This window comes from Lipophrys pholis (assembly GCF_963383615.2).
Source record: "Lipophrys pholis genome assembly, chromosome: 10".
Taxonomy (NCBI): Eukaryota; Metazoa; Chordata; class Actinopteri; order Blenniiformes; family Blenniidae; genus Lipophrys; species Lipophrys pholis.
Genome location: NC_137640.1, coordinates 11,717,393 through 11,743,195, shown reverse-complemented (window position 1 = coordinate 11,743,195; position 25,803 = coordinate 11,717,393). Strand labels below are relative to the sequence as shown.

The 25,803-nt window shown below is 42.8% G+C and overlaps 1 protein-coding gene across 3 annotated transcripts in view; it reads left to right on the top strand.

Annotated features, from left to right (window-relative positions):
* Positions 1–25,803, top strand: part of ssbp4 (single stranded DNA binding protein 4) — a 92,280-nt gene that overhangs the window by 62,657 nt on the left and 3,820 nt on the right. For all 3 annotated transcript variants that reach the window (XM_080474282.1, XM_080474283.1, XM_080474281.1), the window contains exons 5-12: positions 7,906–7,995; positions 19,022–19,105; positions 21,843–21,969; positions 22,130–22,197; positions 23,485–23,549; positions 24,288–24,333; positions 24,435–24,470; positions 24,605–24,659. In XM_080474282.1, the coding sequence (XP_080330408.1) occupies positions 7,906–7,995; positions 19,022–19,105; positions 21,843–21,969; positions 22,130–22,197; positions 23,485–23,549; positions 24,288–24,333; positions 24,435–24,470; positions 24,605–24,659 (571 nt within the window). The remainder of the gene's footprint in view (positions 1–7,905; positions 7,996–19,021; positions 19,106–21,842; positions 21,970–22,129; positions 22,198–23,484; positions 23,550–24,287; positions 24,334–24,434; positions 24,471–24,604; positions 24,660–25,803) is intronic.

Here is a 25,803-nt window from a genome sequence, read left to right as displayed (position 1 = left end):
CCCAAGCAGATTTGTTTACCGGTAATTAATTCACCTGATTGACATAACAGCTGCCAGAGCTGTGGGAAGGCAGAAGCATAAGTGTGTGTTTGTGTGTGTGGTCTGTACAGCGCACTCCTCTGCACACCCACTGTGTGTGTGTTTGTGCATATTTCTCTGCATACCTGTTCTGTGTGTGCGCTACATTCCTGTACAGAGAGCTGACTTTGTGGGCATTTCCATGTGGCGGGATCGGGGCTGGCAGCTCTTCATCTTCTCATCGATCAGGCCCGTCTGTCGGCCGGCAGCCCTGCTTACACACTCCTGCCTCCCTGCTAATCTTTATAGAGTTGACTTCGTTGACAGAGTTATTGGAGTACTTGAAGCTGAGGCAAGAGGAGGAGACGGAGGGCTGTGACAGAAGGACAAATGGGAGGAGTTGGGAGGAGTCAAGATGGCAGTGGCAGCCAGGAGAGACGTGAAGCGTAATTCATGGTTTGGTTTGCGCAAATCACACCGAGCCAGATAACGGCACTGATTTGTCTGCAAATCAGCCTACAAGTCACACGAACTGTATAGATGCACAGCCTCCATTCATGCCTGACACACACTCATGCATTCATATCCCTGTTTATGGCGGTTCATATTGTCAATTTTAACGGAGGTATCCGTTTTTGTCGAAGGAAGCCTCCCGGTTTCTTTGTAGCTGTCGCACGTCAAGGACAACCTCTTTAGGTTGGCAGCTCCAGCCTGTCTGCGTTTTCAGCAGTGTGTGCTTTTTCTACAGCGGGGAAGTAGACAAAGAAGGAGAGCAGAAAAAGAGAGGAGGTAGCAGATAAAAACTGAAGCTCTTGTGTGAAAATTGTGAGCTCATGAAAGAGTTGGATTGGTCTCCGGGTCTGTCTGCATGTGTGAACTTTGTGTTTTTGAGCCTGAGGGTGCCAGTGGGGACATTTTAATGTGTTTGTGAACATGTTACAAGGTTTCTGTGTGTGTTTTTGTGGACTGGTCAGCCAGAGCTTTTGGGATTTCACACACACACACACACACACACACACACACACGCACACGCACACGCACACGCACACGCACACATGCAGCCACCTCCGAGCCAGTATCAGTGATGTTGTGGCCAGCAGGTAGCAGTGTGTTGGCCTGCTTGTCTGGACCCAGATAACAGCAGATCCATTACCCCCTGGAAGCCGAGGTCTGATCACAGCACAGATAGAGCCGCTCACTCACTGTCTGTAGGCCCAGCCGGCGAGCCGGCCTCGACTATGAAGCTAAAGAGGATCACAACCAGGTGCTGGAGGAGAGCAGACACCTTGTGTTAGAGGAAATGATCAAATACGTTGGCCATGATAATACTCGATTCAGGTCATTGTGAAGGAAAGCCGCTGATGGGAAAGATTGCCATGCATTTGCTTTAAAAGTGATGACATCATTGGATAGCTAAAGATGGCAGCTGCATTTTAATTTATTAAATCCTGGTACCTGCTTTCTCGTTAAATTCTGGTCCATTAAAAAGTACGAGAAAACATCCCATTCTGTTGCTTTGAACACACTGTGTGATCTTAAGGTTATCCTGATTACAAGGCACCTCCTCAATATATAGTGCTGTACACTGGGGGAAATTTGTTTGTTTGCTGTCTAAGTGTTGTAAAAGTTACATAAGGAGATTGATGCTCGTCCTCCTGTATCACTGAGCCTGGATAGCTGTTTCTGTCTGTTTTCAGTGTTTATGCTAAGCTAAAGTTAGCCAATTGCTGGCTAAAGTTTTCATATATATACAGTAAAGTGAGACATGAGAGTGATACCAATCTTCTCATCCAGCCTTTGGCACACAAGCAAATAATTATGCTGCCAAAATGTGCAACTGCTGCTTCAAGCAGATTGCGGTGGAATCTTAGAGACAGTCACAGAATCCAAGCCTTAAACCTTTCAACATACACCTTCACACTGCTCACAGGGACATAAAAAGACTTCAGTGAGTTCACGCTTCCTCTCCAAGTGGGAAAGAAATGTATATTTTCTCTGCAACTGTAATCCATCATCTGTGCCACAAAAGTTAAGAGTAAATATATATATATATATATATATATATATATATATATATATATATATATATATATATATATGTGTTGTTTTTTTTGTTTTTTGTTTTTAAAGTTAACAGTAACAATAGCACTGAATTTGGACTAGATTTACATGAGGTTTTTTTCTAGTGTGGTGGAGTCATAGATCTAGTCTGAATTAGGAATTGTCATGTTGCAATCAAGTATGGTCAGAAGTTCACCTTCTTAATAGGTAGACCGGATTTATTTAGATTTTCAAGCTGTAGAGTTGTCAAGCTAATTATTTTATTATATGGTAGTTATTCATTATTACTTTGCTTATACAAAGAAGCTCGTGTTATGAAAGTGTGACACGCTGGTGAGTCTTGTCTTTGATATGACAGTGAGAGACCATCATAATGACCAGTTAATGGGTGCAACACTCTATTCCTCAGATTGTTTGATATTTTGTTTAAAGACAACATAAAGTGTATGGATGGCCACTATGACAGGAATGCATGCCAAGTCTTGCCAGCAGTTACAGGATGAGATTATAAGGGTTAAAACTGAACCCTGTATGAAACACACTTGTGTAAAATGAAAGCGTAATATCATGAAATGTTGTCACTAAATGTCGCAGAGAGAGAAAGAGAGAGACAGAGAGAGAGAGAGACAGCGAGAAAGAGACAGAGAGACAGAGATGTGTGTGAGGAGTTAACACTGTGCAGGTATTGTGTATCACGTTTGTTTGTGTGCAGGCAGAGAAAAAGAGCGAGAAGGCTGTGGCAAACAGGGCAGCTATCAAAGCCACAGGCTGCTTTTAACTCCATGTCTGTTTTCTTTTTCTCTCTTCTTCTTTTGCTTTCTTTTCCTATTTTTCCTCTGCTTCCTCTGTTTCACTGCCTCTCTCTCTCTCTCTCTCTCTCTCTCTCTCTCTCTCTCTCTCTCTCTCTCTCTCTCTCTCTCTCTCTCTCTCTCTCTCTCTCTCTTTCTCTCTCTCTCTCTCTCTCCCTCTCCCTCTGCTCCCTGGCCATGCTGATGATTGACGGCCTGAGGGTTTTAATGGGCACTGGAGAGCAGGAGCTGAGGTCGGGGTTGTCATGGCAACTAGGAGAAGGGGCCTTTTGCTGCTGCTTCACCTGAGTACTGTGGAGCCTCGTTGGCTGGTTGAGGCACACACACACACACACACACACACACACACACACACACACACACACACACACACACACACACACACACACACACACACACACCCTTCTATTCACTCTTCCTCCTCTCAGTGAGATGCCCTGCTGTCCATCCACCGATCTTCTCTTCTTTTTTCCTATTTGTATTTCATCTTCCCTTCTTTCTTTCACTCTCTTCTCCTCCCTTTTTCTCCTCTTTCTTCTCGCTGATCTCTTAATGCTTGCAGAAACACCACAGCTGGTTAACTGTGTGTGTGTGTGTGTGTGTGTGTGTGTGTGTGTGTGTGTGTGTGTGTGTGTGTGTGTGTGTGTGTGTGTGTGTGTGTGTGTGTGTGTGTGTGTGTGTGTGTGTGTGTGTGTGTGTGTGTGTGTGTGTGTGTGTGTGTGTGTGTGTGTGTGTGTGTGTGTGGGCGGGTGGGTGGGTGGTTGGCTGGGTGTGTTGGTGGATGTGCGTGTGGTGCATGTAAATATGCAGTATTACTATTACTATTACTATTACTCTCCTTATGGGGTCAACTTTCTCCCCGGACAAATGGAAAAGACCAGCAGCAGGCACCATGAGAGTCACGTCCTTCGACTTCTCCAGTGCCTTCAACACTATCAAGCCGGCTCTGCCGGTCCTGGATTGTTGACTGCCTGACTGGCAGGCTGCAGTATGTGCACCTGCAGGACGGTGTGGAGGGGACTGTCCTCTCTCCCCTCCTCTTCACCTTCTATACCATGATCCTCAGCTTCTGCATCGAGACCGGTCATCTCCACAGATTCTCTGGTGACTCTGCAGTAGTTGGAAGTGTCAAATGGGTGATGAGACGGAGTACAGGGCGACAGTTGATAACTCTGTCCAAGCGATCTCAGAGAGGAGAATCTGGTCCAAACTGAGGTCCAGTCTGAACAATGATTCTCACCTTCCATGATGTCCTGGTCAACCACAGGAGCTCCTTCAGCAACAGAGCATCACAGGAAATCCCTCATTTCTTTGGCAATAAGACTCTTAAACTCCTCCTTCTAAATAGTGTTTGTTGTGTTTTTTTTGTTAATTTCATTCTTCTATGCTTATATCAGCCACTGATTAGCCCTGTACATATTAATATTTAATCTTACTTATGTAACTTTATTCTGTCGTATTGATATTTTAACGTCTATGCAATTGATTTTGTTCTTTTCTCTTTTTGGAGATTTGCTACTCCATATTCTATTCTATTCTATTCTATTCTATTGATCGTGAAAACTCTCCAAGGCTACCATGCAAGTTGTAACCCCAATAAAAACAACGGGCGCCAGAGAATAGACCATATTTATTACAGATCAAAGGCCAGTAAGTAAAACACAAACGGTTTTGACTGTGTTTGTTTCTCCTTGGGACCTGAGCTCAGTTATTGGGTAACATGACCAATCAAACATAGCTGAACTTGCGGCGCTTCAGAGACCAAGCAAGAACAAAATGTCTGAACATGGTACACACCTTTTTTTTTTTATATATATAATCGAGTTATACTCAATACAAAAGATATCAACTGAAATTAACCATGAACAAAACTTCAGGTTTGGCTGTGCAGTGACTTTGCTGTCTGTTGACTTCACCTCTTCATGTTTGGTTGGACTTTTGTTAAGGCTGGAAGGAACAGACAGGGTTCACACCAAGACCTTAGAGTCATAAGAAAGTATCTTTAGTAGGCACTTCTCCACTGTCTGACCTCCCATCACCCTGTGAGAGAACAGTCTTTTTCTTCCTCTCTCCCCCTCCTCCCCCTCTTCTCTTTGTCCAGCTCGATTTCCACAACTTCTCTCTCTCTCTCTCTCTCTCTCTCTCTCTCTCTCTCTCTCTCTCTCTCTCTCTCTCTCTCTCTCTCTCTCTCTCTCTCTCTCTCTCTCTCTCTGTCTACTGCGTTTTACTTTCTGCTTTTGTTTGAGTCTGTCAGATGTCCACATCCATAGTATCTGAGTCTTAAGCAGCTTTTTTTTTTTCAATGCCACACAGATTCACACCCCGTTACTGGTGCTCAAGTGTGTGTGTGTTCGTTTACGTTTGTGTGTGTCTGTCTGTCTGTTTGTGTTTGTGTCCTGCATCGTGGCCCCAGGGCCTGTTGGTTAGAGTCTGGGCCGCGCAGGGCAGCTGAAGCATGCAGGAATTGTTGGCAATGGAAGTGAGTGATGCTGTAGTTGGACGAGGGGAAGGGCTGGAGGGTAGTGTATTTGTGCATTTGTACATTTATACATCTTTCAAGTGTTTGATTGTTCAGTAAGAACTACTTTATGAAGTTTATTGAGATTGTTGATATTGTTATTTTTTCAAATGGGCAACCGTATTCCTATAAGAGTTTTAAACCGTACTTTCTAGATATTTAACGTGCTTATATTTGCAGTTAAAGGACTGCACGAGTCATGTGGTAGTGACCGCTCTCGTGGCTAAAAAGCCCTGGTTTGGGAACTTTTGGCCTTTTTGTGTGGAGTCTGCACAGTCTTTCTGTCCATGCGTGACTTTTCTCTGGTCCAAAATGCCAAAATCCTGCATTTTGAGCTTTATTGGTGGCTCCAAATAGTGAGCTTAATGAAGTTTAATAAATACGTTGAGGTGAATCCCCATATCTCCCTGCTCTGTAATATCTTGCATCTAAATTGAGACACAAAAATGCGGTCAGCAACAACTTCCACTTGGAATCACACTGAACTGATGCTTTGAATATCTCCTACAGATGCTGCAACTATGTCACTCAAACACGCCTGTACATTTTTTTATAGGAATTTACCTGAAAGAGTTGCGTAGCACTTACTTGACTTTACTTGAGTCATAATTTCTAACTGCCCAATGAGACGGGGGCTTTTGGGAAGCACCCTGATCACGGTTATTAGAAACAAAATGTACCAGAGTCATCCTCAGCTTTAACGTGTGATACTGCTTCATAGTTACTCGAAAGGAATACATATAGATGGTATGCTGAACAAGTTTTTGTTCATCAGTATGGAGTCTTGACTTGTTTATTTCCACTGCGGTGGAGTGGTGAATACCTTTCAAGGGGTGCATCACATTTTGTTCTCTGTGTAACTTTTTTTTTATTTTATTTTTTTTTATCTTTTTCTCATTTCACTGGCCATGTGTGAATGTCGGGCTCTTGACAGAGCAGTCATGACCAAACAGCGACTGTCAGCTTCGCTGCCTCGGAAGAAAACCAGAGCAGCAAGTGTCACATCTGTCTTCTCCCCGATGTTGAAAATCATTATAATTGAGAGGAAAGATGAAGGAAATATTGCCAGGAATACATTTAGAGGCCACATTCAAACAGGGATGGCACGCTGAAATAAAGGCTGTTGTGTAAATCAAAGATCATAATACTGATTTATTTAAAAAAAATAAAAATTCCTTCTCTTCACATCGCACATCAATCAACCGAGACAATACTTGAAATTAAACTAAATCCATCAAAGCTTTGGGGCAGGCTTAAAGAAAACCCGCCCTGCTTTTACCTATTGAATCGTGTGGGACTTTTTTCAGCTCATAACTCTAAAACACCCTGCAAGGGAACGATTCAGTCACCATTCTGAAAATGTATCAACAATTTACTCTTCTGCTTTCAGATCCTCATTTAACATGTCCCTCTATGAAATTGCACGGTGATTGGAAGAAAACACAGATTATAAAACTGCTATATTTTCTTCATGAGAATTTACTTTACTAATTTCTGTGTTTTTACACATTCTTTAATACATTGCCCGACTTACAGAAAGTAATTTAATTATTATTATTATTATTATTATTATTACAGTAAATGTATTACAGACTGAGAATGTACCCCTCTCCTCACAGTTCCTTCGTCTTTTCTATTAACATGGACAAAAAGAGGTTGCGCTACAATAATGCACGAACCATTCAAAGACAGCAGTCTCTTATGTACAGATAGTTTTTCAACATGAAGAGATTTCAATGTGAAGGAGCCTGTGGCTCACTTGGTGGACCGGGGCATTTTCTGATTCCCAGGTTGCTCGTTTGATTCGCCAACTTGATCATTGACCAATCACTTTGACCAAAGCTTTGTTTAGTTATTTTGTTATGTTCAGTACCTCCACAGTCACATCGCTGGCTTAGGTTACTGGATTAATCTCTCCGTATTTTTATTGCATCATTATTGGAGTACATGTTTTAATGTGAAGTAATTGTGTATTATATCATATTGACATAACGATAATTTAATTACTCCTCTTTCAATGAATGTGTGTTTAAAATCCTCTTCTGACCTCCGATTTTGTCAATTTATGCAAATTATACCAGAAATCACATAGAATTACTGCAGTATCATCAGAATTTAAAAATATAAAAATTGCCCCAAAATCCCAGTTTTCTTTACTTTGTTTACTCAAAGCAGAAGAGAGCTGAGCCGGTGTACAAACTACTTGAGTAGTAGCCTTATTATTCCTCCCAACTATTGCTTTTTCATAAGTGCGATTGAATAGTTCTCAACTGTGTCCAAATAATTGCATCTTTATCATATATTATCAGATGTGTCATTGTTTCATTTGTTCCTGAAAGGGTGTAATCATGTTTGGACAATTTGCACACAGTAATGTTTAAACAGAAGATCTCTTTCTGCGAAAGCTGGATTATTTTAACATGTTCCTGATGTTGGTTTGTCCTGTGGTTTCTCTCTCGCTGATCGAAAACTCTCCTTGTTTTGTTTAATTTTTTTCAGAGTGCAGCCGCTGCCCCCAGTCCTGTGATGGGCAACATGCCACCCAACGATGGCATGCCGGGAGGACCTATGCCCCCGGGCTTCTTTCCAGTAAGAAAAGGATCCCTCCTCAGAGCACACATCTCTGACGCACCACCCCCCCATCACCTCTAACCATCACACACCCGTGGCAGCGCCTCTGCCCCTCCCTCAGCCACCGCTAAGCCTATCCTTCTGTCTCCTCCTCCTTTTTTAGCCTCTTTAGCTGTCCTAATCCCTGTCCAGATGTGTTCCCTCCTCTGTCTCTCTGCCTCTTTCCAATTTGTCCTCCCTTGAGTTGTTAACTCCTTCTGCTCTGACTCATCGGACTCACACACTCACAATTATGAAATGAATATGTTTGCAAGTGGCAGTGGTAGCGGGTTTGGAAAGTGTAGGAGAGGGAGCTGGGTTTTTTTGGCTTTTTTTTTTCTGGTTTGTGTTGCTTGACTAATTCCTCTTGTCATCTCGGTTCTGTGAAGACTGTCTCAGAGGTCTCTCTCTCTCTCTCTCTCTCTCTCTCTCTCTCTCTCTCTCTCTCTCTCTCTCTCTCTCTCTCGCTCGCTCCGCACACAAGCCTTAATTAACACTGACACACATCACATTGAACTAGTAACATTTTTGAAATTGAGGTTTAACAAAAAGCTACCCCTCTTCTGTTTGTACAACGAATACAAAGCTACGACATTCAGCGGCTGGTTTTCATAGCTACAACTTTGTGAAAAGCAGCTGGGCTTGTTCTGTCCAAGGGTGACCAAAAAATAAAAATATTAATGAGTAGATAGATTTTTTTGGGGGGTGTTTTGTGTTGCTATTATCAGACTTTGTGCCAAAACCAGAGCATGAATAGGGCCACTCACCGACAATGACATATATCACCACATACATCTTTTCCACTGGACACCTGAAGTACCCAATGGAGCAATAGCCATACACAACATTTTTTTGTTGGGTATGTTTGCTGTCTTCTCAAATGCTAGTTGTTTTTGTTTTGCGCACACCCCAATTTCTCGGTTTTGGTTCCTAATGTCTCGCCTCTTTCTTGGAAACACGGCATTCAAACAGTAGTTGAATGAATGTCACCCTTTTCTATAATCTGTCCACTCTATCCTGTAATGATAGCTCTCCGAACCTTTATTGCCGTGGTAACAGTCAACACAACCTTTGTGTGGCAACATTTCTGTTGGCCGATTAGGTTTTTAACTTGTTGGGGTTTGAGCTTCAGGCTCCAAGCAGTGATAATTTTATTCTCTCTCTTATAATCCTTATGACTGAATTTCGCTTCTGCTTCAAATCTTTTTCTCCCCTCAAATCAACAGAAGCTCCCTCTCGATATTTCGCCAACTCAGCGCCATTTTTGCAGAAATTTCCCCAGATGCTGCCCACTTCGAGGAAATAGCAGTGTTTCTGTTGACAACAGTTACGAACGCTTTATATTGATGTCTTGACAATGTGATTTTAACTGTGTCAACCTTTACTGTATTGGCGGTTTGTACAGCTGCCTGTTGCAGTCTCACCAGATAACTACTTTCTATCTCTAGGAGATAGACTGATCGATTAAACAAGTTCACTTCAACCCTGCACAGGAGTAGTGGGTTAGTGGGTCGTTGCAAAATGACCCGAGACATCTCTAATCATGGTAAATATTGTTTCTACTATGAAGTATTTAGACCTGGGCCTATTACAACGTTAGTTCAGAATAACTGATGAATGAAATTACACATTTTAGAAGTGAATACATTTAATCGCACTTTATTTTGACACTCCAACATGGTCCATTTCTCAGTGCACCTGCATCAGACAGTCGACCCTGTGTGAAAAGCAACTAAGGACATTAAAGAAGATAATGGATGTGATGTATGAAGGAGATGAGAGCGTGTTGCTTGGCCCTGTGGATGAAAGGTTTCAGTGTGAAGAGTTGTGGTATGGAAGTGTGGGAAAAGCACAATTTTCTGTAAAATATGCAACAAATAATTTCAGTTTCACCGAAGCCATTCAAGTGTTTGGTAACAGTTCACTGTTAAGCATGGAGCTGCGTTCACCACCTCAAGGTGATCCCTAACATTAAATTTAAACAACATACAATTGTGGATGTTATCAGCAAAAAACAAACAAACACACTAATAAATAGATAGATTTTGTTGTGTAAACATATTTAATCCCATTTATTGAGTTATTCCTACCAAAATCAGTTTGAATTGAAATTGTTGTTTCTCGTATCAAACACTGCAAATAAAATGTGATTGATAAGAAGAAAAAAAAAGAAAAAAGCAAGCAATTAATTCTTTCTTTATTTTTGTTGAGTTACATCACTGTTTGGAACACATTTTATTATTTTTAGACTTTGAAAAAGGAAAAACAACTGTTGCTAATTTCTTCATTTAACCTAGTAGCCATTTTATTCCCAGTGCTGCGCTGATTAAGCTGGCAAGCTGCACACAAGTTGCAAAGTTGTACTTTTAATCAAGACAAAATAAAGAAATCGCTGATACTAATGTATTTGATCAACAAATCAATTGCTAATACTTTGTTATAACTTTAATATAATTTGTTCATTCCTATGAAAGATGAAGACACACTGTTTAGTGAGCATGGCACCATACAGTGTGTATGCCGCTTGACTGACAGCATGTTGTGTGTGTGTGTGTGTGTGTGTGTGTGTGTGTGTGTGTGTGTGTGTGTGTGTGTGTGTGTGTGTGTGTGTGTGTGTGTGTGTGTGTGTGTGTGTGTGTGTGTGTGTGTGTGTGTGTGTGTGTGTGTGTGTGTGTGTGTGTGTGTGTGTGTGTGTTGGGGTCATGGAGAATGTTAATGATGTATGAGCAGCGAGCAGGCCAGGGAGAACGCTATCTGATGGTGTTGCATGAGTGACATTGCGTTCTATAAATAGACCCTGTGTGCACGACAGACGGACAGACAGACAGGATGGGAAGAGGAGGAAAGAAAAAAAAAACCTTCCTTCTATCACTCTTTACTCTCCTCTCCTCTCCTCTCCTCTCCTTTCCTCTCCTCTCCTCTCCTCTCCTCTCCTGAGCTCAGCTAATTCATGCACAACACGCAAAGGTGAGGAAAGCATAGAATAAATAAATAAAGGCATAAACAGCGAGACTGCGCAGTGCACAAGACAGAATGCTGTCTGCACCTCCCCAAACTTTAACCGCCTTTCCTTAAATTATGCTCACACTGTTTCCAGAGCAGCAGCATCCTTCAACTTGAGCTGGAGCTGAACCCACACGCATTTCTTTCTGCAGGTAGCTGACATCCATCCCCCTGGTGAACTAATGGTTGCGGTCCATGCACAAAGTGCAGGCTACTGAGTTTTCTGCACTTCGCTTATTTATTCCAGTGAAGCAGGAAGCTGTTGTTCTCTCCTCTTGCATATTGTTGAGATTTTGGTTGTAGTCTTATTGCTCTTCTTGCTGCTACACTGGAGGTGGGGTAGGTGGAGTGGACAAAGCTTTTGAATGTAATGTGTGGAAAACCTTAATTTTCTCTCTTCTCATGTGAACTCTGGGTTAGTTTTCCTCTTTTTCTCTCCATCCCCTCTGCTCTGCTCTGTATGCCTGAAATATTTCTCCCTAACCCCCTCTCTCCATTTTCCTTGTGTTTAAATCTATTATTTTCACACACACCGCTACAGTGACACATGCTTACTCATTGGCTGAGTTTGTGCGTGTGTGTGAGCACGCAGTTTTGTTTTTTTGGGGGTGTTTTTTTCTTCCTCCCAGTTGCGTGAGCTTGGTAATTAACATAGGTGACCCCAACACTGTTATTGGCTTCGGTCCTGGGAGGGAGGGATCAGGAGCAAAAGAGGGACAGCGGAGTAAAATGAAGGTGGAAGTAGTGGTACTAGGAGTCTGCTCCCATGCTTCCCTAATGTGTAGCTTAGCATGGCCGCGGGCTCCTGCAGTGCAAAAAAAAAAAAAAAAGAGCGAGAGAGAGAGATAAAGAGAAAGACCTGAATTTGCCAGGAGAACTGAAGAACCAGAGAAGTATTGAGTGTCTGTGCAGGTATTCATTTGACATAAATCCTCCCTGTCGCTGCAAAAGTCCATCCCTGCTGCATCATGACCCTCCGGGGAGGACAAGCAAAAAGGGAGATGACAGGGGGGAGGAGAAAGAGGGGAGGAGAGGCTGCAAGGAGAGTCAGAGTTAATGACAGGGAGGAGGAGAAAAAGAGTGGAGGAGAAGAGAGGACATTGACATGTCAGGAGAGAATTTCACGAAAAAGAATCAAGAACAAAATTGATTAAACGTGCTCTTTAGAGGTTTCGATGATCCATCTGTCAAATAATGCCCCTCAAAAACACCCCTCTGTTGACCTTGTTCTGTAATCTGCATGTGAAACGTCAAGTGTTCATAACGTTGAACGCGCTCCATTAGGCACGCAAACCAGTTGAGGTGGCGCTGCCTCTTTTTACTAAACTGGAATTGTTCTTCTTTGCCAAAGAACAAAAAAGAAAAAAAGGGGGGATCCAAAGTCAAAGGCTGGTTGTTTTACTGCAGGTAAATGCGGCTCTTCAGGGACAACACCACAAAGCACAACAAGCGGATTAGGTTTGATTACACATTTAAGAACAAGCAACCCAGGTATCAAAGACGGAATTTAAGAACCTGTTCAAAGCTGACACGTGGCGGGCACATGGTGAATTAAGGAGACATCTGTGCTCAGTAATTTATTTATCAAAGCTAAGACTGATCTCTGAGTTCATTCCGGTCAGTGTATTACAAATATGCAGATGCACAAGGTGAAGTTCTTCAGCAGGTGGAGGTAAGAGCGTGTACATGACTGAAGTTGACTTTCCGGAGGTATTGTTTTGGTTTTTCTTTTAATCTCTGAAGGGGTCAGGTGTCAGATGTCAGTGTTTGGGGCTATTGCCGGTCCTGTAAATGTCTGGTGGAGGTCCCAGTCGACTGAGTGAGAGAAAGATAATTACAAGGTTATAAAGCTGCTTTTTGTGAACACAGAGCACACATTGCCCTAACTGTTTAAATCTTAACAAAGTGAAACATCACAGTGTTTGACCTTTTTGACCACTGGACAAAAGACACCAGCAGATTGTGAAACGTTTTAATCTCCTTTGCCACCACATCTGAAATAGTGCCGTGAATGGAGAATTTCAAAAGAAGCATGCTGAAGGACCCAGATGAGAGAGTGCCGGCGAAACTTTTAACATCTATCTGAACTAAAGCTATTGAGAAGAGAGGTCGTCTTTTACTCTTATCGTCACTGCTTATCCTTGAGAGGACAGCAACAAAAATGACACCTACCAATTCCCCTTGAATGACAGACACTTACAAACGCCAGGCAGTCTTCAGCAAATGTTTTCTCTGTCCATTGTCTGCATGCAGGTTCTGTTTGACTTAGGTGAGACACAGTGATAACAGTCACTACAGTTAAACAGTGACTTGAACGTCGCCTTCGTCTCCTGCTGTGCACGCGTCATCTCTTCCAGCAGAGGCTTTCGGATGGTTTATCTGTTCTGAGACAGACCTGAGAAGTCATTTCTGAACACATATTTTCCTCTGCGGGTTGGTAAAACATTGCTTCTAAGCTCACTTACCAATACAGAGAAAGGATTTCATCGATCAAATCCGGTAATTAGAGCTAAACCGAATTTAAGCAATATGAGTAGTGACCATTTATTGCATGCAAAGTAAAAAAAGTGTTCAAAGTAGAGTTCTCCATCTGCATTGGACAACTTTCCCCTGTTCATCTGTGGACTCGGTCCCCATGCTGCGTGTCTTCATGTAATCCCACACTGGCTCCAATTGTTGTTGAGATCAGGGCTTTTTTAGGGTCATACCATCTGGAGCAGGACCCCTTGTTGTTTTGGTTCCTGAAAGCAGTTCCTTATGCCCCAAACTGTGCTTTTGGACTCATTGCCACTACTGCAGGATGATTATGGAGCTAATCAGAGTGTCCTGTGATGAGCCTGCATATCTGAATTCTCTAAACTGATATATATGAATCATTTCATTCGGTTGTTGCAGGTTTAATAGCTGTCAGCATTTCTTGACTGTCCTTAGGGGAGAAAACACCACTGCACACCATAGCTTGTTCCCATCTCTGAACTGACACGTTGCCATGCCGTATACCGTGAGCAGGCAGGAGAAGAGACCCACTGCTGCCACCGTCACTCTCTCTGGAATGTTAGCAAGGAATGACAATGAGTGTGTGTGTGTGTGTGTGTGTGTGTGTGTGTGTGTGTGTGTGTGTGTGTGTGTGTGTGTGTGTGTGTGTGTGTGTGTGTGTGTGTGTGTGTGTGTGTGTGTGTGTGTGTGTGTGTGTGTGTGTGTGTGTGTGTGTGTGTGTGTGTGTGTGTGTGTGTGAGATGCTGTTCCTCCTGGCTTTGTTTGTTGTGTTCAGTGATGCAGGCGGCTTTGTGTTTTCTCTCTCTCTCTCTCTCTCTCTCTCTCTCTCTCTCTCTCTCTCTCTCTCTCTCTCTCTCTCTCTCTCACTCTGTGTGTGTGTGTGTGTGTGTGTGTGTGTGTGTGTGTGTGTGTGTGTGTGTGTGTGTGTGTGTGTGTGTGTGTGTGTGTGTGTGTGTGTGTGTGTGTGTGTGTGTGTTTGTCCAGTAGCTTGATGGCAGTTACACACTGCCCTCTAGTGTTAGCAGCTCTAAACAGGAGCAAAGAGAGAAAAAAATAGTCTCTCTCTCTCTCTCTCTCTCTCTCTCTCTCTCTCTTTCACTCTCTCTCTCTCTCTCTCTCTCTCTCTCTCCGTTAGTGGTCCATCAGGGCCAGCGGTATGGGTCTTCCTTAAGCTGAAATGAGTGGTGAGGAGGCGAGGGGGTAGTGCTGATGGGTTTGTGGTACTGTGCCAAGCTGTTATCTCCTTAGCCGGGTAGAAAATGATTTTATTAATTGCTTCATTTAACGCTCCCCATATCCCCCTCCTCCTCTCCTCTCCTACACAAGTACACAAACAACACCACGCATGCACACACATGCATGCACACTCTGACCGAGCTACTTTTCAGACTCGCCCTGCGTACACCTCTGTGACAGTCGAAATGTTCTCTCTCCCTCCGTCTCTCTGCAGGGACCTGTAGAGAGAACAGTACAGCCATAAAGGCCATATGCTGGCCCATTCAGATGTAATAGCAGGAAGGCCTGGGGAGGCCCAGCCAAAGGAGCTACGCTCCATTATGGCACATTATAGGGAGGAACAAGAGAGGAGCACTGTGCATGCTTGTGTGAGTCTGTGTGCGTAAGAAACAAAGAATGAGATTTTCTACACCGCTGAAACAAAAATGTGTTCACACGGACATTCTGTGAAGATCAAACTTGCGGTTTGGTGACATAAGCTTTTTGGTTAGGTGAGGCTTATGGTTGGGATAAACCATGCTGGTGCTCCTGGCCGTGGAGTGTGACGCTCTGAGATGAATGAAAGTCAGTACAATGTCCTCCCTGTGTGTGTGTGTGTGTGTGTGTGTGTGTGTGTGTGTGTGTGTGTGTGTGTGTGTGTGTGTGTGTGTGTGTGTGTGTGTGTGTGTGTGTGTGTGTGTGTGTGTGTGTGTGGAGCAGAACCCAGACTGCTGCAGCTGGGCCAGCGCAGTCAGACCCTGCAGGGGTGTCTTATTAGACACACACACGTGCACACGCGTGCACACGCATGCACACACGCGCAGACTGGCTCTGCGTCAACAATAACCTCTGAGGTCAGACGGAGCTAGCACTGCATTAGCCCCAGTGTGAACCTGCTGAGAGACCGAGCGAGCCAGTACAGCTGGTGTTAACCACCCAAAACATACACACAGAGAGGAGCAGGAAAACCACAGTGGCTCTGCTACAACCGAATGGCTGTGCCAACACGTCCAGAGTACACTGTATATACAACTAAATAAACATGTCCAGATCGCATGAATAGATTATTGACCGGCCGCATGCAGTGTGGCCGGTTGATATGTGGTTTTAGTGAAGAATTTACTGCTTGTCTTATGACAACAACATGAAGAGGATCGTTGTAAAAACAAGAGCGAACTGCGTTGTCTGAAAAAAAGATGGGAAGCTCTGGCCAGCGGTCTCTGGCCAACGCTCGTGCCTGATGAGAGAAGTTTGCAAACCCATAATTAGATGAAGGTGTTTATGTGCAATAGTGTGTTTGTGCACATGTACAAGCGCTCTACTGCCAAAATGTGAGCTTCTGTCTGGTGGACAAGACAGACCAGTGGACAGTACCTGTGCCTGTGGGAACTGACTCGTTTGTAGCTGTCACTCCGGAGTGTTTAGTTTGAGCCTGTACGCAGTGTGCAGAGGCTCCTGGTGTTGAGATCTGTCCATCTTAGCCATGCAAGAGGAGCAATACATAAATCCCACTTTTATCTCAATAGGGCCGGGTTATTGAAATGATAACATGATTACTTACAAATACATCTATAACTATTTATAATATCTACCATGAAATCCCTGAAACATCTTTTTCAAAATGTCATATGTTATATTTGACACAGCCATCGTCTTCAGACCGTTGTCATAAAAAAACCTGTTGTTTCACAGCCACATAATCTCTTCAGGCTTCCAGGGGCACGTTCTCCCAAACTCACCCTGATAGTGTGGATTCCTTTACCAAAATAAAACACCAGTTCTAATCATTTAATACAGAGAGATATAATATTGCAGACTGGGACACTGAAATAAATTTTTTTAAGGGTTTAATGTTGTAGTTAACTGCTTATGCTAACTTTTGTAGCGTGTTTCCATCGGTGAGCATTATTCTTCATGAGGTTGACACTGTGACAATTCTTTTATCTTATGTGCCTACAACAAGGAACTATTAGCATTATCTCAGTTGTATTTTGTTGACAATTTATTATCTGTACATTTGTGTGCACTGTTTGTATAATACTCTGAGGAGTGCTCACATATACACATTATATTTACTTAAATTGTATTTACTTGCGCTTCTTTCCATCATAACTGTATTTTTGGGACAAGACAATAACTTGGAAAAGAAACAAACTTATTTTGTGACGTTAGATTAGTGAGAAAAAAAATACAAAATTCATCTCAGCCATGCATCTTTTCTATCAATTTCTGCAGCTTTACCTGAGCAGTGTTACGAGTGTGTGTCTGTGTTTGAGCGTAAAGTTATATTGCATGTGGGTAATCCCCCTAATCCTCTATCTTCCCACCATGATGTTAAGTTGCACACCTGTTACAGTGGTATGCCCCTCCGCCCTTCAAGCAGTCTCTGACAATACACGTAGTGTGCCTGCACACACATCAATAAGTCAGCACACACTCGTCACCTGAGAATGGAAAATCCTCCTTGAACCTGTGAAGAAAAAAAAAAAGAGGGCGCACTCACATTTGCTCTCATCACCGCTCACTTGGAACACTTCATGCACACACACCTGTAATGTTAGATGATAGCACCGAGACCCGGGCCAGAGCTGCAGATAAGCTTGGCCTTGCAGTGGGAGGCCCTCGTGCTCCACATCTGTGCTGGAGCTTCTGCTGCCGGAGTCAGATGAGGTTACTGTTGTAGGAGACAAAGAAGTCAAAGTGCACACAGTCCATTGATTTCATATCTATGGAGTTATGAGATCAACGCACCGGAAAGGAATTTGGTTAAGTCAATTATAAAGTTGTTTTGTAGCTCATGCACCAGGTACAAAGCCCTAAAATGTATATTTTATTCAAAGGACCAAATCATTTCTCTGTTTCAATGCCAAAATGAGGCTCAACTGGGTTTAAATATTTGGTACTTTTTGTTGATACCATCAAAATTGGCTTGTTTCGTCCCTCGATTTGGTTTTGGACAGCAGAATGGATCAAGATATATACAACAAATAATGCTTTGTGTGAAAATGCCGTGAATTATGGTTTGGCAGGAGCTGATTACAGTCCTCTTGGTGAATTGATCTGACCTCATCCTTTTGATTAACTATTCCTGCAAATTGAAATCGATGTAACCCTTTAGAAATGTCAGTGGAAACTTCTATTACCTGCAAAACTTTTTCATCCACCAGAGTAGATGACAAAGGCGTGTTCTTAATTACTGTTAGTGGGAGTTGACATGCTGTGTTGATCTGATATTCTCTGACTTGACCACTGGGTAGAAACAGAATGTGTGTGATTGTATGTCATCGCTCCGAGTCCTAATGAGCAGCATGCAGGCAAATAATCATTGTTGTATACACACACAGACACGCGTGCCTGACACGAGCCAACATTACATCCCACTGGTGTTTAGTTTCCTGCTTCATGATGCATGTCAGCAACATGTCCACAGGCTTTGGTAATGGTGTAACCGTCTCAGCAGCCACTATTTTACCTTTCCAACTGTCTAAGGAACTGACCAAATATTTGGAGTTACTTTGTAGAATTGTTTGTTTTTGCACTAGCTATGTGAATTGGATGTAGTTTGACAAGTAGTGGGTTTTTTTTGTTGTTGTTTTTTTTTAAATTTCTTGTGTGGTGGACTGGCAACACGTTAAATATGCAGGCGCTTATTCACAGACATCAGCCCAACACTGCTCTCATTCAGCCCAGTGGAGCAGTAAGAAACTATCAATTTTCATTGATATAGTATATACGCTCACAATTCTCCTCTACTCTTAAGGTTTTTCTCGCTTTTGTTTTCTGATTTCATGAATTTTAGGTTAAATTAATTTGAATTTTAGAAATGTGTATTTCAGTGAAATGGGTTTGAGCAGTCTTAAGCTCCACTTATTCCTTTTATGTCAGGATTTCTTCTTGTAAAAAACAAAAAGGACTCAACACACAGGGAAAAAAATGACTTACACATACATACACCCCTAACCTCCGCTTCCTTATTTTTTTCATTTTTTTAAACTGAGGTTTGAACCAAGCCAAGGAATAAGCGAAAACGCTGCATCCCTGAAGATTACAGATGCTTACTTAATTCTAATATTTTTGATATGATTACGCTAACCTTCCATCTGTGTATGTCATAATTTATTTACATCACTTCCATCATAGTGAATTTGAAGTTTAACATCTTCATCATCTGACAAAACCAAACTGAAGGGGATTTATTGTAGGTTAGTTTTCTTCCATTGTTTCCCCGAGCAGACTGGAGTATCAGCATTGTTTCACTTCATTGACATCTTTATATCTCTTTTCTCACCAGGGTCCGCCAGGATCTCAGCCTTCCCCTCACACACAGCCTCCCCCACACAACCCCAGTAATCCCATGATGGGACCTCATGGACAGGTAAGAAAAACAAGCATTTACATAATCCTTGATTTTTCTTTTTCCCTCCATAAAGATGAATTCAGTGTTTCCGCTGCCACGTTCAGGCTGTCATGGGGACTTTGAGTGGGAATGTGCTCTGAGTTTTTTTTTCACATTATAATCTTAGGAAAGCTTTCTCTTCTCAGGTTATCCTTTAACTTTATGGTTGGTGGTTCAATTCCCAGCTCCGTTTGTCCATGTATAGAACTGATATCTGGCGAGACAGTAAGCCCCAAGTGTGTGTGTCCGCGTGCGTACGACTAACCGTAAGACACTTTTACACAGCTAAAGCAGCGAGAACACACTACACAAGTAAAATCTGTTTACCATGGCCGTCTGAACTCATGTGGATTTGTGAATTCTGGGCTTTGATTCTGTGCTTTTTAGCTTCAGGAGTCAGCCATTCATCTTTTATTCCCGCTTTATCCATGTTAGGGTTGTGGAGGCCGGAACCAGTGTCAGCCTACACTGCGCAAAGTGCAGGTTACATCCTCCACAGCTCAGCAGTCTATCACAGGGTTTCCATAGAGAGAAACAAATACACAATCAACATACAATTTACAATCACCAATTAACTTATCATCAATGTCATTGTAATGTACAATGAACACAACAAAAACGTTCTCTTTTTTTTTTTTTTTTTTTTTTTTCATTTTTCTTTGTTTCCTAATATTTTCAGTGTTTAAAGACGTGCACTCAGTACACTTGGTATTAGGCCTCACACTCCACACACACATCTGCAGAGGCATCACAGCAGGCAGGTGACAAACTTGCTTTATTTGGAAACAAATGAAGCTTAATTTTGCTTTTACAGACACACACTCACTCACTCACTCACTCACTCACTCACTCACTCACTCACTCACTCACTCACTCACTCACTCACTCACTCACTCACTCACTCACTAATCGCCCACAAACACGGGTCCCTTGTTTCTGCTTACGGGGCAGGACGGGCAGCATCCATGATGGTGGACTGGATGAATAATTTAGCTTTGTTGCCCCAGCTGCAAGGAGTGGAGGTGCATCTGGAGGGCCTCCTCTCCCTCAGCCCAGCACTCACCATCCCATAGTCCATCAATAGACCATTAATATTGCAGCACAACCTGACACAGTGCAGCTCTTCATGGACAAACCCACCACAACATGGTCAGAGGAGGAGCACGAAGGAGTCGAGAGAAAGATAGACACGAGCGAAGGGAGTAAAAAAATTTGAATAATAGCAAGTCACTCCTCGCCTCATGGACTAATTGTAATTATATAGCCTGTCCTCCTCTTGCCCCATACATACAGACAAGGTACAAAACATACCGTCTGAACTGGCAGTGGAACACAGTCTTCTGTTATCTTTGTGTTGTCTGTGCTTATCTCTGTGTGACAATGATGATTTGAACATTGTTCTGCGGTTCATGCTCTGTGACCAAAACACACAACCCTTACCCAATGAGCATGCAAATTAGCATGTTCTCCCCGGATTCCAAAATACTTTTTATTTACTATTGAGTTAGGAATTCATTCTTGTCATCTGATGCTGACATATCGCTCCGCTGGCTGCTGGTATTTGTAAGTCGCAGCAGAGTACTCTCATAGGTAATTCTGAAAACCATCTGTCTGTGGTGCTTTACATTATTTACTAGTTGTGCTCTGGCTCTGTGCGCGAGTCCCGGCCAGCCTCCTCTTGTCCTCTCTTAGCCGAGACACGTTTTGTCTTAAGTTTCTGTTGTGAATAACACCACCCAGACAGAATTCTTCTTGCTCTGCTGTACAAAGCACAAAACAAGAGAGATGTTGAACATTTTGTCTGTTCTTACCTCCACGTCCTGTCATCCAGTTAAATTCAGTAATGCTCTTTTACTGCTCCACCGACCCACCAGCATATTGTCTTACATGTGTCCGTCTCCCTGACTCTCACTTAGATGTCCTTATTTACCTTTAGCCTTACAGCTTTTTTACCACCTGAAGTCTTACTTGTAAAGTTAATGACAAGAGTCTCTTGCCTCAGAAATGTCACAGAACTGCAATGGCACATAATTCTCTGACAGAATAGTGCCCCCTGTTGACACCTGAGGATAACACTTCCAGAAGAGTCCGGTCACAGGAAACTTAAATGTATCGATAAAGTGCATTAACTGAGAATATGTGATGATTTACTGAAAAAGAGAAAAAGGAGGACGTGGTGGGGAGTTTATGTTATTATAAAAAAACACTACAATACTAAGTTGGCCTTAAAATGTCATCGTTAATTAAGTTATCAGATGTGTTCACTTGTTCATCAAAAGACTGAAAATCATCTTACTGAGAAAAACAGGTAAAAAATGTGACATGGATGTTATCGCATTAAACTGGTAATTTAATTTAATCTTCACTGAGCCGTCAGTTCCTTTCTCATACACACAAACTATAGTAGTTTGTGTTTTCATGAGCACTCCTTTCTGTCATCGCTTCTCTCTTCTGTTATTCCCACTACATTTACTTAATAAACACAGCTGTGAGTGAGCACTGTCTGCTTTACTTCATGAGTATCTGATATAAATGCAAATATATTTAAAATTTGTAGGTCTACAGTTATATTTGATGATATTCAATTAATTGATTGCACCAGATTCTTAGGTGTACGTCAGTATTTAACGTATTGAAAAGATTGTTGATTCACAAATTGATCAAATGTGTTGCATATGATCATTGAGAAAAAATATGATTGCTGTCCCTCCTGCAGCCATTCATGTCTCCACGGTACCCAGGTGGCCCAAGGCCCGCCCTCCGTATGCCAAATCAACCTCCTGGGAGCATTCCCGGGTCACAGCCTCTCCTTCCAAACAGCCTGGACCCCACCAGACCTCAAGGTACTGACAAATGCAGTGATGCAAATTCAGTGAAAATACAATACTGTACTCCACTTACCTGTGAAGAAAATCTATGAGTGATAGTATTTACCCCTCGTGTTTAATATTACTTTAAATTTCAGTTGTCGGTCATGCTGATCGTTTGTGTCTCTCGTCGCAGGGCATCCAAACATGGGAGGTCCAATGAGAATGAATCCTCCTCGGGGCATGGGAGGCATGGGCCCACAGGTCGGTAACACACAAAAGTTAATAACAGTCATACAGATTCAAACACAAAGCACTGAGTTATTTAAGCAGGTCATGACAGGGGGCAGTGTCCTTCACCATCCCCAGCCCGCTGCACTCTCACTCTGGAGCTGACACACAACCAGATTTGGTACTTTGATTGTCACATTACGAGCACAGCCAATGTTGTTGTTGCCCTTTGTTAAGAGCCTCCATAAAAGCAGCTGTAATGTCAAAGCAGCAGCCCATAAACAGCATGCAGATTGTGTCTCTCCTCTGCTGAATAGAAGTTTTGGATTGACCAGGCTCATAACTTTTCTTTTAAATGTCAGATGTGGTCTGATGATCAGATTGGCTCAGGCCAAAGCTCGTCCACTGCCAACGCGAGTTGCCCATTGCTAAATCCTACCCGCTAACTCGCGCTCAGCGAGACGAACTCAGGCTATTAAGACAAGAAGTCGCCACCAACACATTCTTACCAAAGGCTGTCCGCTTATCACGTGAACCTCTGTTAATGTGATTTACTGTGGTGCATAAGATGATTGAACAACAGTGTCCCTTTGAATTACCATTACCATGCAGCTGCTTCATCCTGCACCCACCTCACACACACACACACACACACACACACACACACACACACACACACACACACACACACACACACTCACACACACACCCCGTGCCCTTCGGCCCCTCTCTGTGCCACCCTGGCTCGGTGACTTTGGCAGTGAGTGTACTAGCAGCTGGTGTGGCATCTGCTCGACAAGTGTAATCGTCTGCTGAACAAAACTCTTCCTCTGAGTGGAACTGCTCTCTGGCCTGCCCCCCTACTCTTTCACACACACACACACACACACACACACACACACACACACACACACACACACACACACACACACACACACACACACACACACACACACACACACACACACACACACGCACGCACACACCAAAGTACACGTGTCTAGTACCAGCCAAACCGCCCACTGTGCAGCCATGAAAACATACATGCAAATACACAGAAGGGAGTTTGGGCACATGGAGGCAGATATACAGAGACTCGCATCATACAGACATACACAAACACTCGTGCACACAGCTGTCCATTTTCACACAGCCCACTCCAAGCAGCCCACACACAGCTCATCCGCAGCTCATACATGCACATAATTAAACACTTGTTAGTGGGAGACATGATCGCCGCTGACCTTGATTAAGATTCAAACCTGTACTCAGAGCAGGTGTGAGACCCTGTACTGACTCTCTGTTCATCTCTTTGTGCAGAACTACGGTGGAGGAATGAGGCCTCCGCCGAACTCCATGGGGCCAGGAATGCCTGGCATGAACATGTTAGTAGACAGAAGAGAGAAAAAAAAAGATGTTTTCACCTTTCTGAATCAAAGTTCACAAATTCAGCTGAAGCAATTCTCATTTCATTTCATTTGAAATTTCCATTTCATTTTTGTGGTTAAGTTCATTGTTTGATTATGACATTTTGAAGACATATAAGTAATAGATTTGTAAATATATTATTTCTCCATATATTTATATATGATTTTATGCTTTTCAACGTTTTGAATATGTTTACATACATGAATTGGGCAGAATATTGGGAAAATAGTAGCACATCTCAATAAAATGTAAACATAATGTAATCTTTGCAAATTTTCAACAGAAAAATATGTTGTTTAATAAATAATTAATGTAAAGTGTTCTTGATGATCTCATGCATGTAATTGAAACACTGTGAATAGTATTTTGTAATGCCTGTACCAGAACTTTACATGAAACAAGTTTTTGTGAAAAAGCATTATATCACATTATATATGTGCATCCCACAGCTTTGTTAATATAATAATGAGATGACAAGCTATAAAGAGAAAGGTCTGGATGTGGGCCTCCTGGAGTGGTAAAGTTGTATATTGTGTACAATGTTTTTGCATATAAATTTTATGTGACAAAAAAAAAAGTGAATTTAAATTCATGAAAAAAAAAAAAAAACCTGCTTCTGAGGTTCCTGCTGCTTTTTAATACCCTCCTCCTCCTCCTCCTCCTCCTCCTCCTCCTCCTCCCTGTTTGTGTTTCAGGGGTCCTGGTGGAAGAGGGCCGTGGCCAAACCCCAACACCAACTCAGTGAGTCATGTTCCCTCCTGTCTACACTCCTACATGACTGAGTGTGTTTACAATAACTGTGTCTCATGTTTTGTTTCACCTCGGGTCGTCTCTCTCCACAGATAGCTTATTCATCTTCATCTCCAGGCAACTATGTGGTGAGTGTCCCGTCATGAACTCGTGTTCGACCATGGGCCATAAATTACCTGTCATGCCGTGATATCCAGCAGGCACACTGCCTTCTATATGCACTCAACTCTTGTTCCTCTCCTGTTCTCCTCTCGCCCCTCAGGGCCCTCCAGGGGGAGGCGGCCCACCAGGAACTCCCATCATGCCTAGCCCCGGAGGTGAGTTACACTCTTCAGTTTTCCTTCTGATTTCTGCTTTTGTGGCGTGCTCACTGAAGGAGGGCCTGTTTAAGTAACATCAAACGTGTTCTCTGTCGGAGACTTGCCTCACTTTGGCTGACATACGGAAAATGGAATCAGAATACTTGAGAAACTGAACCTTTGCGTATAAAATACAACGTAGGAACAGGCAAGACAGGTTCAAATGGGACGTGTCCTTTAAAATGGTTGGTTTGTCATATTTATTGCTTCATTTGCAGTCAATTCATATTGTCAGGACACTTGCATTAGAGGAAAACAGAGACACATTGGCTGGCTGTCGTCTCAGGGATTCGTTTGTGTTGGACCTATGGAGAGGTTGTGCTTCACGTTTGCTGATGACATACATACTTCTTATTGTAACGTGTTGGAGGAACCCTTATTGCAGAGATAGTCGCACCTACTGAAAGAGGGCGAATACGTTCCCATTGCAGTCGGTACGATTGCACGTGCGCAGGCAAACGCAGTGTGTCCACCATTTTCAGACGTCCAGGGAACATTGACTTGCATTTTATTTTCTGCAGATTTACTGTAAAACTCTGTGACGCTATCCTCACTGTGGCGACAAATCCCCATTAAAATGAACGTGTACACACATTGTGGTCCTCACTGAAGTAATAAATACTGTACATGTCGACACACACAGATGCCAGCATCCCTCAGAAATACATACTTTACTCTGAGTTACTGCCCTCCTTCAGTCACGACAACATGACTTATGTTCAGCGACATGAACAGGCACGAGTTCTTCGTTACTCTGCACGGGGACGAAGTCTTATCAGCGCACCGCTCTTTTCAATTTGTAATTCGTGTTTTTTCACCACATTTTTGAGTTATCTGCTCACAACTTTCTACCTGCAATGTCAGATCAAGGTCACCTCATTCTTCTCAGTCTTTTCAGGGTAGATAGGCAGACACATGAGGAGGAGAGACAGCTTGTGCTGGTTGCTGCTAATTTGCCAGGGTGTCCATATAATAACAAATCCCCTCACTGCAGGAATAGGTGATAATGGGTTTCTTTCATCATATATTGTAGAGCGCACCGAACGAACTGACAGACTCAGTGAAACTATTTACTGGTAATTAGAGAAACATACAGGTGCGT